The following is a 14,631-nucleotide window of genomic DNA, read 5'->3' as shown; positions in this document are numbered from 1 at the left end:
CACGGAGGGGATGGGGTGACCAAACAGAAACTGGAGGGAGGTGGTGCCCTGACAGGTACCCCCCAAGCACTCCCAGGAAAGCACAGCTGCATTGGTGACTCTGTCTTTGCCCAAATTTGCATATGGGTCGCTGGGGGCTTCGGAAGTACCTGGTAGATGCTGAAGATTTGTTATGGCTGTGCTATCTTTTTTTATTACCAGGGGAGGGTGACATTACAGTGAACTCCATAGTCATTTCACTTAAACTGAAATTAAAATCTTCATCTGCCTAATCAGAAATACCGTCCCCTGAACTACACTTACGTTTGTGCTGAAACATCAGACTGCCAAAGAGCAATCTAAAATACGCTGTGGCGGAGTGCATCAGGCAGGATGGGTGGGATTCACCTCAGCTAATTTTACTCATCTGTAACGTTGATGGCTGCAGCTGAGCCTCTTGGCTCAGAATTGCTCCCAGTGCAGGGGAGAGACTTTCTTAAGGAGTGAGTTGTCTGCATTATTTCAGTCTACTTTAGTATGAAAGATGCTTATTTCTCTCCACTCCCACTTTAGGAGGTTCCTGGTTTTTTCACAGTGGCAGAAAAAGGAGCACAGGGTAACTACTGTTACTATTGATGTCTGTGTTTAGTCACACAAGTCCCATCCTATTTACTTATTTCCATTGGTGTTTCCCACCCCCATACTCATATAGCCTGGAGATTGGTAGTGTGCAAGCTGCCTAAAGCTACGGGATGTCCTGGGCAGCAGCTGGTCCTGTAGCTGTGTTGTGGAGGACTTGCACAGTTTCTTCTCCATGCAACATAAAGCCCAAGGCTGTGCAAGAGCAGCACATGAGGGTGCACTGTAGTTGGGTTCAGTCCTCCACTTTTGTCTAGGGGGGCGTAAGAGGGAATATAATGCACCTTAGGAGGAGTCAGGAAACCCCAATAAATTGCAATCCTGCCTTTCTTGTTTAGATGAAGGGAAGAGCTTTTGCAGTGCATATAGCACAAGAATTCTGTTGGCGAGGAAAGGGCTATCTAGCGAGAGATGCCAAAGGCCAGCTAGCTGCTGGTGGGTGCCGGGTACCTGTGGCTGAGTCAAGAGCAGAGGATCATGAAGATGCATTTGAGGACTTAGGTGTGATAGGGTTTTGCAAGAAATGGGGGTGGAAGGGTTTTGGGGAGCAGGATACTTGGTACTGATGATGGTCACTCAGTAATAACTAGAAGGTACTGCAGGTTGGGATATAGATATCTGAAGTAGTCAGAAAGTAAAAGCATGTGTGTGAGGAATAAAGGGCTTAGGGAGGCTGGAGAGCGGCTCCAGGCTACTTCAGAAAAGAAGACAGGAAGGGCCTGGTCTAAGATGCTTCAGAAACGTCCGATCAGATGAACATATTACGGTGGGGGTCAGAAATTAATCCTGTATTGTGTTATACCACAGTTACCCTGTAGGAAATTCTTGGTAATTTGCCCTTCTCTGAAGGTTTCATCAAATCAAAATAGCAGTATAGCTGAGTAAAGTCGTGCAATGGGCATGGGTAAGAATAGTCTTCATTGACCCATCCCATTCCTTTCTACTTGGATTCTTCAGCCTTTCTACAGGAAAGTGTCTTGGTGTGGTGGTGCAGGTGAAAAAATGCACATGGCTTGTCATTTAATGAGTAGTCCACTGGCAGTGCCTGTTTCTAGTCTTTTGTCTACTCTGTTCTGTAGAAGTCTTAAGACATTGCCTTTGGAGACCTCAGTTACTTTCTAAGAGATCTTGTTATGTTAGCTTATCTTACATTGATGTTCAGCCTGACTTATTCCATTTTCTACTGTTAAATTAAAATTTCCTGAAACCACATACACAAATTTGTATCTTACAGTCACTTTTATATCACTGAAAAAATTCCAAACTGTTATTTGTATCTGGTTGCTCTAAATGATGAAGCAAGTCTTTTTCACCAGGCTCTAGCTAAAATGCTGAGGTTGTGTCCATTATATGCACTATATGCAGTATAAAAGCCTAGGAAGAATTTCTGCAAGCAAGGCTGGCCTTCCCTTTGCATACTCCTGTCAGGAATTTGGGCCAGGAAACTTTTGGACCAGAAGGGATGATAAAACCCTGGATTATTTTAATGGCTCAGTCAGACTTCATAAGGTAGTCTCATTGCTCCACAGTCATCTCTTCAGGGGCTAATGCATTCATGTGTCCTGTCCATGTAAAAAAAAATAGTGTGTTTTGACTTGGAGGTTCAGCTAAAAGATAAGGAAAATTAGCAAAACCTCCTTAGTCAAAATAATACATACCTACTATGTTTTTGCCATTAACTGTATATCTTAAAAACATCATTTACGCAAATTGATTTCAGCATCAAACTCAAACCACTATCTCTACGATTGCTCAGTCCAGTGGTAGAATATGTATCTCACCCATTCTACCTGCTTTTGCTTTTCTGTCTTTTCTGAAGGTGTCACTGAGGTGACATGTCGCTGAGGTATAGGCACAGCTCCATCATCCCCGTTTGCATGCAAGGGCACAGGGGTGCATGCCCTGGGGGGCACTGATCTTGATAGGAACAGGAAGCTCCCATCCAGCTTCATAACTGCGTCTTTGTCCTGGGGAAATCTGGGTGGAGAGAAGGAGCCAAGTACATTGCTGAACATGGTTTAGCATGGGGACAGTCAAATGTCACTAGGAGATTCGGCCCTTCCTTCTCTCAGGCTGCACTAGCAAACAGGTGCTTATGCTGTAGCAGATGCTAGTGCTGGTGTTGGCATAAATAGCAAACAGATGGTAAATTGAGGCTTGTTTAATGACTGTTTATGGTGTGAAACAGCTGAGGGATCAGAGGGTTCTTTCCCTGGAGCAGCGAGCACCCACAGCCTGCCGCTTTACCTGGTGCTTCACAGCTGTATTGATCAGGAGCATGTAGCATTTCAGAGGCAAGGCAAAAAAACCAGATAATAATATCCTGCTTGGATGGCTAAACAACCTCTTCTGTGTACCAACAGGGGTACATACAAATATGCATGTGCACATGTTTCCCTGTGAAAGAGCATATCATCAAATCACTTGATGCATGCCCCTTTCACACAGAGGTGTGGAGGAGCATTGAAGTTACACAAAAGGCAGGACATCTTGATGAGAGGCGGACATAGAAATGTGAGGTGAATAAGAAGAGGCTGCGGTTAAATGCGAGTTGCTGAAAGGAAACTGTGGTGAGATGTTTTGGAGCTCTAGATCGTTCATCTGAACTGTGGAAAATAACCAAGGATTTCAGCTCTGTATTTAGGGTTGCCAGATCATAATCCCTCCTACCTCTACCCTCCCATGTCTGCGCATCCCAGCCTAGATGTGAGAGAGCCCAAATGGGCTGCTGCTGCCCATCCAGTCCCCCCCGCCCCTTGTTACTTTCTAAATCCAGCTCATTTTTCTCTATAGAAAATACTGCATGCAGTTTTGTGCCTGTCTGTACAAATACAAAGGTTGTGTGAACTGGGAGGAAGGAATCGGATGGCTGTGCAGCCAGGTAACCCTCATCCAAGGGGAAACATGTGCCATACTGACAGGCAGAAATAGAGGAACAAAAGCCCCTTTTGGCCAGTCAGAAACCTGCACCGATCAGATCGTCTAACAGGTGGTAGCAAAATTGGAGGACGGGTGCACTGTGCCGTGTCCATCACAGTCTTAAGCCTCCATCACCAAGGGTGCCTGCGAGAGCTTTCTGTGCTCGCTTCTTCCTTGTGTACTTGGGTTTTATCCTGCTGAAAGTAAGGGTCGGATGACCCCCTGTGCAGTTGGGTGGCACCGGGCATTGCCTTCACTGGCTGATTCTGCCAGTAGCTGGGACTAGCCTCTCTTGAAAGCCAAAGAGAAGCCCATAGTTCAGTCTTACGCAGCACTGCAAGAACAATTGTATTTATTGCAGTTAGCACATAGTTGAACATGCCACCAAAAGGCCATGCTGGTGAGGAGGTCATAGTCAAAACATGTAGCATGTGCAGACTCGGGGAAATGAGTGGCATGGCATAATAAAGTGTGGGCTGGTTGAGATGTTTCCCATTTTACCTGCATGAACAACTGAATCAGCTTCTCAGCATTGCTTGTACTAGTTAGATTTTTGGGTTTTAATTCAAGAATTCAGTAAAAATAGAAGCTCCTGTGGAGGAGAGATTTGAAGGCCTTCCTCATGGGGTGTCAGGGAGGGTTCATCGTGTACAAGGGACCAGCAGGGAGAGAAAGCTTGGAGAGGTTTTTAAGTGAAACTGTCAAGTAGATGAGTGCAATATTGTGCTACAGCATTCATAGCTGCATAGCCATATTGGCCTAAAGTTTCTTTAGGAAAGTAAGGTTTGTAGGCAGAGAGCCTAATGAAGGAGTTGACTCCCAAAAAGCTTGGTTTTTTTTACTGCATAAAGCTTCTTCCAGCAAGTTTTACCGTGCTCATGGACTTCATTAGACACCTTGCATGGCAAGAATGGATAAGCATAAACTCAGTGCTCCATCCATTGCTTTCATCCATATTAAGGAAATACTGTAGAATGAAAGGTATTACCTCTACTATAAACTTCTACCAGGAGCTGGAAATGTGATTCTTCCTATAACCCCCCCAAATCCCTATCAAAGATCAGATAGTTTAAGTGTCCTCTTGGCTATGTCATTGCCTTTCTCAGTTCTTCCTGTATCTTGAGGCTGAACATCCCTCCTGCCCCCATCTAAGAGTGTGCTCTGGGTATGCCAAGGTACTCCACATGCAGGGAGGTCATTCCTATAGTGCTGCAGCTTTTGAGATCAATCCTGTCCACCTCAGATCATCTCAGGATAACCCACTCTTGAGCACCGTTAATCTAGGCAATTAAAGTCTTGTTTTCTCACTTCAACATAAGCTATGGTAAGGGTTTGGTTTGCTTAAAATGAGAGTTTTGCTGTCAAGTACACCATACATCTGAATTATGTATTCACAGCTCACAAAAACATCAGTAACAGGAGCTCTTAGTCTTCCATAGCCCCTTCCCTGTGGCATTTTCAAAGCACATTTCGGTGTCATATAAATGTAACACATCTCAGCATCACAGGAAAGTTGGGAAAGGGTAGTATTCTTTGGCAGAGTGATTATGAAGGAAAAATGGGCTAACAGAGAAATTTTTGCACACCACCTCACTCCAGCTCCTAGCTTTAATTTCTGTTCTGTGTTCACTTTGTATGGTGGATCCCAAGGAAACGAGCGTACAACCGGCATTATAAATAAGAAGCAGTGTACTGTCTCCACATCCCATGCGGAGGTGCAGAACAAGGCCTTGAGGCTGTATTTTGGCCTCTTATCCAACACAGTGATGGAGATTCTTGAGCAAGGCAGTGTTTGAGTTACCGAGAATAATCACTTCTCTCCCCTGAGCCAGGCTGCAGACGGTCACCCAGCCAGGGACGGGTTTCAGGGTGACACTTACAGCCATTGATACTGTGACTGAATGTGTATCCACATCCTAACACTTCTGTGCTGTGTTAGGTAACCCACTGTCACTGCCATCCACAGGGTTTGTTAGGACTGTATGGGAAGTGCTTCAGAACCAAGAAAGGTCTTTGCAGATATATATATACACACACGTATATATATATATTTATATATATGCTCATATACTTAAGGAACACAGGGAGACATCTGTTCCTTGGCCTACACACTTACTGTGCTGTGGTCTGAAGCAAGTCTTGCTTTAAAACCCTTTGAAAGGAATAACAGTTTGGTTTGGAGAACGGAGTAGTTGCGTCCTGAGTCAAGGCTAAATGAGTAATTTCACAAACCTAACAATGCGTTCACAGTTTGAAAAAAACCAACCCAAACCAACAACTCCCTGTTACTCTGTTATCCGCATAAGCGTGCGAAAGTGCGTACTGGAGATGCTGCAAGGGCTCAGATTGTTCCGCCGAGGTCTGTCGGAGCAGGTACCCAGGGAAGCTCCTCCTGGAGTCAGCTCCTGAGAAGGGTCTGACTGGACCCCGAAGTCTCCTTTTGCAGGGAGCCACCCTTTGGGTGGGACACAGCTTGGGTAAGGCTGGATCCACTTAACTCTTTTTTGGCATGTTGGGGAGATGTTGAGATAGATTTGAGATGAGTTTCAAGCAAACATTTTGCCTTTTTTTAAGGAAAATGGTGATGGCTGGCCTCATGCTGGGAAGGGCACTTTGGCTCTTCTGCACCCATTCTGGCTTGAGCCCCACAGCAGGTACTGGTTGCCAGCACAGGTAGGGCAGGGCATTGAAATGCTCCCTTTAATCAGGGGCAAGAGCAGTGCACAGAAATAAACAACTAAGAAGATGGAGCTGGTTTGAGGATTAGGGCAAACAGGCAGAAGAGCTTTGTATCTGGCCCCAATACCTCAGAGCCAACAAAACTTTCCTTGTGTCCCCTTCATCAGAAACTCTTGTTATTCAACACTTATCTTGAGTTAATTTCTCCCAAAAGCCACTGGTGACTCTGCCTTTCTGCTCCCCTCTCATTCTAAAGCTCTCTGTTTTAATTTGTTTGCATACTAAAGCTAGTAGCTGATAAGAAAAAACAAGTTTCTGCGTCTGTCTGTTGGCTCCCCGGGCAGGTGACTGCCCTCACCTCCTGCCTGGCAGCTGCGGATAATACTCCAGAACGTGTTTTCTGCACTTCCAGGGTAGCAGAGAGAGGATAGCTTTGCTGAGTCTCCCAGCTCTTTTCCCACGAGTAGGAGGAGATGCTCCTTGGATTGAGGGAAATCATGGGAACAGCAGGGAGGTCCCTGCAGCCCCCTAAAAGAGGCTTTGCCAGGACAGAGTGCCTTGTGCTCTCCTCGAACCACACTTGCTGTGGATGTCCGGCTCACAAACATCTGCATTTATTTCCTCACCACATCCGTGACTTTAACACCTCCTTCTCCCCCCGCCTGTTAAAAAGCAGCGGCCTCTTGAAAGCATTGTCTTACTTAATTCTGCAGTGGAAATGGTTGAAGGTGACTTTTCTGGAGTGAAGACAACTTGCTGCTTGCATTGTTGTGCTTCTCTTAGATAGCAGTTCGCTTATGTGTCTATATTCTGTTGAAACAGAACATCAGTAATCACTTTATGTGCTTAAAGTAAAGGCTATACATAATGAAGCTTTGATGAAACGGTCATGTACAATTATGGATGATAAGTGAAATAATTTGTAGACCTAACTTTTTTTCAGATAGTTAAGCTATGCTGTAGCATTTTGTTGGTTGATTAACATTTGGATAGCAGTGTATTTGGAGCATTATGAAAGTGAAATTTTGTCGTTAATAATAAATCAGCAGCTGTAACCAGGGTTTGTTACATATTTTGGGTGAATACCGGCCCCATTGAAGTCGGGGAGAATTTTACCATTAACTTCAATAAAATCAGAGTTTCGTCCTCCCATTGTAAAGGACCTTTAACAGCCACTTATAATCTTGTCAAAAACTCTGTTTGAGTGAAACTAATCCCATAGGGCTTTTGTTAAGACAGAATGATGGTGGAGGAGGGAAGCTTTTAAATGCTTCTGTTGGAAAGAACTGCAGTTTGAGCAGTGCTTCTTCTGTGACAGAAAAATCCTGGTTTGGAGACTGTCTATAGATCAGATAGCTGTGCTGCAATGAGCACAGCAAGATTGTTCTGGAGTGACCATACTAAAAGTATTAGGCAAAGACTGTTTCATATATGCATGCCAAAGCCTCCTTTCTCTTCTTTCAGTAAATGCAAACTGGGAGTCATTGTGTTATAATCAGTTGTGTAAACTAGGGTATGCAAAGGGTATCTAAGATTTAACACTGTGTTAAAAGCCAAAGTGTGCAAATATCATCCCAGGTGATATTTGAAGGAGCAGACCCAAATATCGATTTCTTTGTGACTCCTGGACCTATGATGTGAATATAGTTTGTACTGTGCACCTAGGAGCAAATCTGTATGCAGTGACCCATGCTTCCAGCCCCCAGAGTGTAAGAGATGACTTCTGTGATGCTTTTTTTTTCTGTATGCAGTAGAAAATCAGTCTCTTTGAACCAGGAGTCAATTTAGTGACTCTGTTTTTCAGGTCCTCACAAAGTAATGAAAAACAGCCATTCTTCGGCACAGAGTGCCCTGCAGAAATTCAGGGTGGTGGCATTGATGCGGTGTATCAGAACCCACAGTCAAGTTTTCTGTTGTGTTGCCCTTTACAAGGCGCTTCACAAGCTTCAGGTAATGCACACTAACTAAGAGGTAGCTAGGAGAGTGTTCACTGAGCATTTTAAATTTACGTAAGAGGCTCAGCAACATACTTTTTAAGAATAGCATGTAACAAATAGGTATAGCTAGTTCATTTGTTCAAGATGGCCAGACTAGGAGTGGCCCTAGGACGGAGGCATGGGAAAAGGAAAGAAGCATGCAGATAACATTGATAACAAGCAAAAGGAACTTCTTCAACCAAAGAATTCATGTTAATGAAATGAAAGGCTATACCCAAGCACATTTGCAGCTGCTAAACTCGGTTCTTCCTACCCCTGGCCTAGACCCAGAAGACTGCACCAGGTACCCTCCTTTTAAGGGATGTGCTGCCTTTTGCTGGATGAGGAATTCAGAGGGGACACAGGAGTGGCCCTGCCACCACCAGGGTCTTTGTGGCTTCTGAGACAGGTAGTGGCAGCCAGGTGCCCTCCAGCCTTATATGCTACTCTTTCATTTAAGACAGGCAGAAATAATTTCTGAAGGGACTGACTCTCGAGTTCCACTGGATCCCAGCCTCTGTGCACCTCATCTTCACTTCTCTTACACATTTATGGTTGAGGAATGTCTACAGCCTTCCTCATTGCACACAAGGGTTATTTCCAGAGATGCAGGAAGCAGGATACAATTCATAGGACAATCAGATGAAACAGAAGGTCTTATTCATAATTCTGCATTGAATCTTCCTTCACTTCCTGATTCCACAGCTGCTCTCTTGGTAAGATGGATATAGAGATCCCTTCCTCGGAGGTTTGCAGATGACAAGCATGCGTATTAAAATGTTGTCAAGCTGCAGCCTTTGAAACAACGTACTTTAACTTCTGGTAGACAGAAAGGAGATGGACTGCAGTAAAACACGTCAGCTTTCTTATGGCACTTGGAGCAAGGTTTTTGAATTTATCAAGAAAATTAAATTTGCAATACTTAGTACAGAAAATATAATGATGCACTGGAGGGATGGCAGCCTTGCTTTAAAGCACCCATTAGAGTGATTTTTATGAAAAGGATGCAAGTTCTGGACAGGATGCTACTAGAACCAGCTTGTTAAATTCATCCATGTAGCACTCTCAGTGACTGTGGCTTTGCTGGGTTTGATGTCCAAGGGCAGTTCTACTGCAGACAACTCCATATTTTAGTGATTTTAAAATGTCTTTTACAAAAATAAAGTCCAAGAACAGTTTTGCCTAAGGGCAGGTATCTCAGGCCTCAGTCATTTCTTTTCTATATTGTAGACTTCCCGTCTGTTCTTACCAAATGATACATTATCTCTGTTCTGAACTGAATTATTTTTTCTTTTGCTTTATATGTTGTATTATCTTTATATTTTCTATTACTGTTTGCAGTTTGCCTTTTTCCCTCCCTGTTTCCCAGCCCATTCTCATGATACAATCTCTAGCCAGCGATACTATTGCATTTCTCTGTGCTTATTTTGCCATTTCCAGCTATTGGTAAAGCTCCAGAATTTCTGTGCGTTGGCAGAGAGTGGAGCTGTTTCCCCCAATTTGTTGTCCATGTATCTGGAGTGCCCCGGCAAGGCATTATTGTGTTGTATTGAATTGGACTGGCTGAATGCTGTGCCATCTGTACACGGACAGATTGTTACCCTTTATGATCCCTTTGGATAGAAGTTCTTGTAGCAAGAATACTCACTTTGGTGTCCTAATATGAAACGGTGAGTATATATAGCTGAGGAGCATGGCTACGTGCGGCTGCTGTGATAGGAAGGGGTACTTTTGCATTCTGGTGGTAGGGTGTTGTGGATTTCTTTGCAGATTTTTGCCCCTCAGGCAGCAGTTTGGTGAGGAACCAGGCTGCCCTCCAGCAGAACCCTGCATCACCCCAGCACCGGACAGTCTGGGAGGCTTTGAGTGTCTCTGGTCTGTTGCCTCTGAGGCGGAATAGCAGCATAAAACGAGAAAGGCATAAGGGTACTCATAATGTAAAATGAGATTTGCATCCTCACTGTCCTGAGCGAACCATCTGTATTATGCAAATATCAAAACGGCCTAATCAAAACCAGGTTCTCATTGTGCTATGTGCTCCGTGCACCTAGAAAAGTAAGCTTTGGCTCTCTATATATTTGATATATTTGATGTCAATACAACTGATGTTGCACTGCTTCAGAAATTTACCTTAGATTTTTCTTTGTGTTCAGCTTGATCTGTCAGTCATACAGAACATCCACAGGGTATATCTATTTTTTTTAAGAGTTTTTCCTTCCCTACCCCTATGTTCACTATAGCTCAAGAATTTCCATATAGTGACAGTGTGGTCCAGGATAGAATTGTTTCCCCAGGCAATATGCTGGGGGAAATGACCCTGGTGTTTTTTCCTGACAAGGTGCCCAGGTAATTCACAATTGGACTGCCCCGATACCATGTGGTTTCCACAAAAACTAACTATAGTGTTACATAAAGTCATATGTAGATGTAGATATAGATAATGTAATTTACTTTGTATATGTTTTTTTAGATAGATATAAATATTAATTTGATATACTTTTATTTATTTAAATATATTTATTTTTATGTATTTAAATAGTTACATCTATACATAAAGTCAGTGCTTCTTTATGTCTGCAACTGTGCTATACTCAGAAGTCAAATTCCTAGTCTAGTTGCAATACCTACAGAAAGCAGATAAGAATAAGATGCATGGCAGAAGCTCCAGCACAGGAGTTCCTTCACGTACTAATATGAAAGAATGATCTTACTGAAGCAGCTTATATAAATAAAATCAGTTCATGTGTCTCAGTGTTACTAGATAAGGCCTGCAGCATGCACACACAGTGGTCCACCTGGCTTATCTCACACTCAGTTTAACAGGGGGTTGCTGTGATTTCAGCAGGAGCAAGGAGCCTTCAGAAAAAGCTCGCTTGTGTCAGCACTCATGTATTGCGGTGAAAGGCTTAAAGGGAAGGTGCCAAAAAAAAATGATGTGTTTTCTTTTTACTCCCCCACAGATTGACCATCTCTGCTGAATGTCCCATGCAGCTTGAAGATTTCCCCATGGATGCACATGCTTGCCCATTAAAATTTGGAAGTTGTAAGTTGTCTTCTGAAATAAGAACTGGAAAAATCTGTTGTTATCTGGCTTTTCATGTTCAGCCATGTCTTGTATGAACCGTTCACCCTTCACACACACACCCCCCCCCTTTTAACACGGCTCATTAGCACCCCCAGTCTGCCACCCTTCCTGCTACCCTGCTGCTCATTTTCCATGAGTGTGCTTTATCCGGCACTGCTGCTTTTCAGCTCATGCTTGCATGCTCCGTGATGAATGGTGAGCTGATGGGTGATATGTCTTATATATCCACATCAAGTGTAACAGCCACTGTTAGATGGAGTAGTAGATGCAGACAGCTAAGTTGATATCTTCGTTTTATATTTGAGGAAGAATGGAGCTTTCATTGGACAATATCAGATTGATGTGCTGTTGTGGTACTTAGGTGAATCAGGCTGCAGTGCAATATCTACATCGCATATATTAAAAGGGATCTAGAATATTAAAGGAGGACATATCTTTCCATTTGGCTTTAATAAATCCAGTCCTGTATCTTGTTACATCATGTGGAATACGCATGTATTTGTATATATGCACACATTATTCTAAAATGTATGCTGAACGATGATTTTTCCTCAATTCCAAGCCTCTAATCCACCACACTGCTGCCTTGCCAGAAGCTTACTTTAAAAATAACCTCAGAGGATCAGGTGGTTATATCTAACTACAAAGCTCTTAATTAAAGTACAGATGAGGCTACTACAGTAGACATTTTTTATTTTGGTAATCAAATCAGAGGTTCCAGGTGCAATCAGTGTCTCTAAAGACTTTTGAAAATTACCAGGCAAGGCATTTTGCTAGTCCCTGAAGCCACCTAACTTCAGCATTTTTCAAGGTTTTTTCAGTTGTATCAATTTAGAGTTGCTAATCCTAGCAAGATTAAGCTTTGCCTTTATCATCTGTATCTGCCCTGGTTTAATACTGGCTATGCATTGTCTTCTAGTGATCGTACTAAGAAGTAAAAACACTGTTTACAGTAATGATTACCAAATTACAAAATTTAAGATTAACTGATTTCCCTTCCCTCTTCCAATCCAGATAGACCCAGTTTCATCTGAATAGCCACCAGTATTTTACAAGGTCACTGCAGGTTCAAGTGTATCCATTTACTTCAGCAACATTAATTTACAGCAAAGCCAATATAAATCTGAAGGTCCATCCACCTTTACACTCAACTTAAAAAAATTATATGCAAACCATCCATTCCATTCCGAACTTTAAAATGCGAAAACGTCTCACAGGAAAGTGTCGTTATTTGTATATAAGGTTAAATAAAAGCTACTGGAAAGAATTAAGATGAAAAAGAAAAATAAGTTGTCCTTCCTGGTATTACATATATTACATATTCTTTGCTGTATTGATAGATAAAGTTGAAGTCACACCTATCGGTCTCTAGTGCAGACTGTAGAACTGGGATGTTGGGTAGTTTTATGAAATCTTGCAAAATATGCAATATAAAATGAAAAGATACATATTTAAACAAAGAGCCTGATGCAGCAGAGATCTGAAGCTCAACATTAAAGTTAGATGAACGCTTCAATGAATTAGTAGACTAGGTGCAGTAAGGTACAGGTTCTAACTCTCTATATAGTAAGACAAAAAAAAAATAACCCAAACGTGCAAGTGCAGAAGAGATAACATTACTAGTTAAGCTACAAATGCTTAGAAGGAGTACAGTCTTCAATAGCATTGAAGAACCACAACAATCTGTCTGAATGCAATTATATATTCTGCTTGTGCCAAATGTGTTACCTATTAATCACCTATTAGCACACAGGTAATTTTAACCCAGGGAAAAACCAACACTGAAAAGTCATATTTTAGGTATGTGAGGGCTGAATACGGTTTTAGTTCATGCTCCTTGCCTCGCTCAGCATACAATCCTAGAGTATATTTTATAAGCTACTACAAGTCACCTTTAAGTTCTTCCACAGTGTATAGACATGGAGCCATTTGTCCTGTGCTAGTCCACACTGGTAGCCTCTGCAGTAAATAAACATATAGGGCCAAGCTATAGAAAATCTTTCAGCCTTGGAATATCTGTATTACTGATCTGACAGCTCATTAGTAATTTATTGTAATTTAATATGTAGATATTTGCACAAGTAGCAGCCAGTAAGTCAGGGTTTATTGAATTAGCCCAGATGTATTTTAGGAGAATACAATATTTATTCCCTATTTACAGCAATACGGGTTTGCATTAAGTCATCTTCAGGCTTGCAGCAAGACAAAGCCTAAAAGGGTATATTTAACACAAGCACATGACCTTTCTGCTTTAGCTTTTCTCCCTGTGTTTCCCCAAAGGGTTTCTTTTTAATGGTCTTCTTTCCAAGAAGGATTTTGAAAAGCCTCAAGGAATACCATCAAAGTAAATGTTAAACACATTATCAATAGAGCTGGGAGGGTGGAGGAGGGACGAGTGCTAACTGGTCAGAGGGTGGAGAGAGCAGGGCAGTGAAACAAAGCAGCCAGTGCACGGGCGGATTGGCAGCAGAAAGGATGCCAAGAAGCGATCGGTGCCACATCAGTGGCAGGAGCAGGTTATTATTTTTCTGGATGCATGAGCGTTCACTGCACTTGCTATAATTCAGCAAGCAAAAGAGAAAAAGCCCTGACATTTCCTTCAGTATTAAAGAGAAGGAATGTTAATCTTGCTTACAGAAATGAAGGTAAATGCTGAATTCTTATGTCCCCTTTGACTGGTTTCTTGCTATATTAGAACTGTGGGAGATTTTATGGCCCTAGGCAGCATTATATGTAGCAACGGAATATTTTGTAGAAATAATTAAAAGCAAGGTCGAATATCGGAAAAGGGGTATTAAGAAGTTACGTGCGCACACCACCAGCCTAGGTACCTGCTGGGCAGTTCAAATGCCAACTACAGAAGTAGTACTTAATGCTCTATGGCATGTCATGAAAAGCTATGCTGGCTAGAGGCCAGAAGTTCAAGGACAGTTTCTAATGAATTAAACAGAGCAGGTTTTAGTTGTTCTTAAGTACAATGCCCCAGTGCTCAGAGATGGCAAGATCAGTTGGGTCTGCTCGAGGAGGTGCGTGTACATGGGTAGTGTCCATCCGAGCTTGCATCCTTGGTAGCGATAAGGCCACTTGTAGAAATCATCCCACAGAAATCTCATTTAGACATACAAGGGAACTAGGGATGGTGCATGAGCGCAGGCTCTCGGGTCTCTGCAACCAGGCTCCGCTCCCTTCGAATAAGGGGTGCTCAATGGGGATGGCCGTGGCAGTCTGTTCATTACCTCACGGTAGCATGGAAGGATGCTGGTTTCTTCCATGGCCAAGTTTAAAATAAACTTTCCATCACAATTCTAGGGCTGACCTGTACTCTAAATAAATTTGCTGGTCAAACAGGATCTG

The 14,631-nt window shown here is 42.7% G+C and overlaps 1 protein-coding gene across 5 annotated transcripts in view; it reads left to right on the top strand.

Annotated features, from left to right (window-relative positions):
- Window positions 1–14,631, top strand: part of GABRA5 (gamma-aminobutyric acid type A receptor subunit alpha5) — a 58,612-nt gene that overhangs the window by 18,149 nt on the left and 25,832 nt on the right. For all 5 annotated transcript variants that reach the window (XM_087757964.1, XM_087757960.1, XM_087757961.1 and 2 more), the window contains one exon: window positions 11,153–11,235. In XM_087757964.1, the coding sequence (XP_087614090.1) occupies window positions 11,153–11,235 (83 nt within the window). The remainder of the gene's footprint in view (window positions 1–11,152; window positions 11,236–14,631) is intronic.

Source organism: Nipponia nippon, unplaced genomic scaffold (genome assembly GCF_047370975.1).
Source record: "Nipponia nippon isolate SJK-2023a ecotype South Korea unplaced genomic scaffold, ASM4737097v1 scaffold_2, whole genome shotgun sequence".
Classification (NCBI taxonomy): domain Eukaryota; kingdom Metazoa; phylum Chordata; class Aves; order Pelecaniformes; family Threskiornithidae; genus Nipponia; species Nipponia nippon.
The sequence above is the reverse complement of the archived record's forward strand: the minus strand, read 5'-3'. Positions and strand labels throughout refer to the sequence as shown.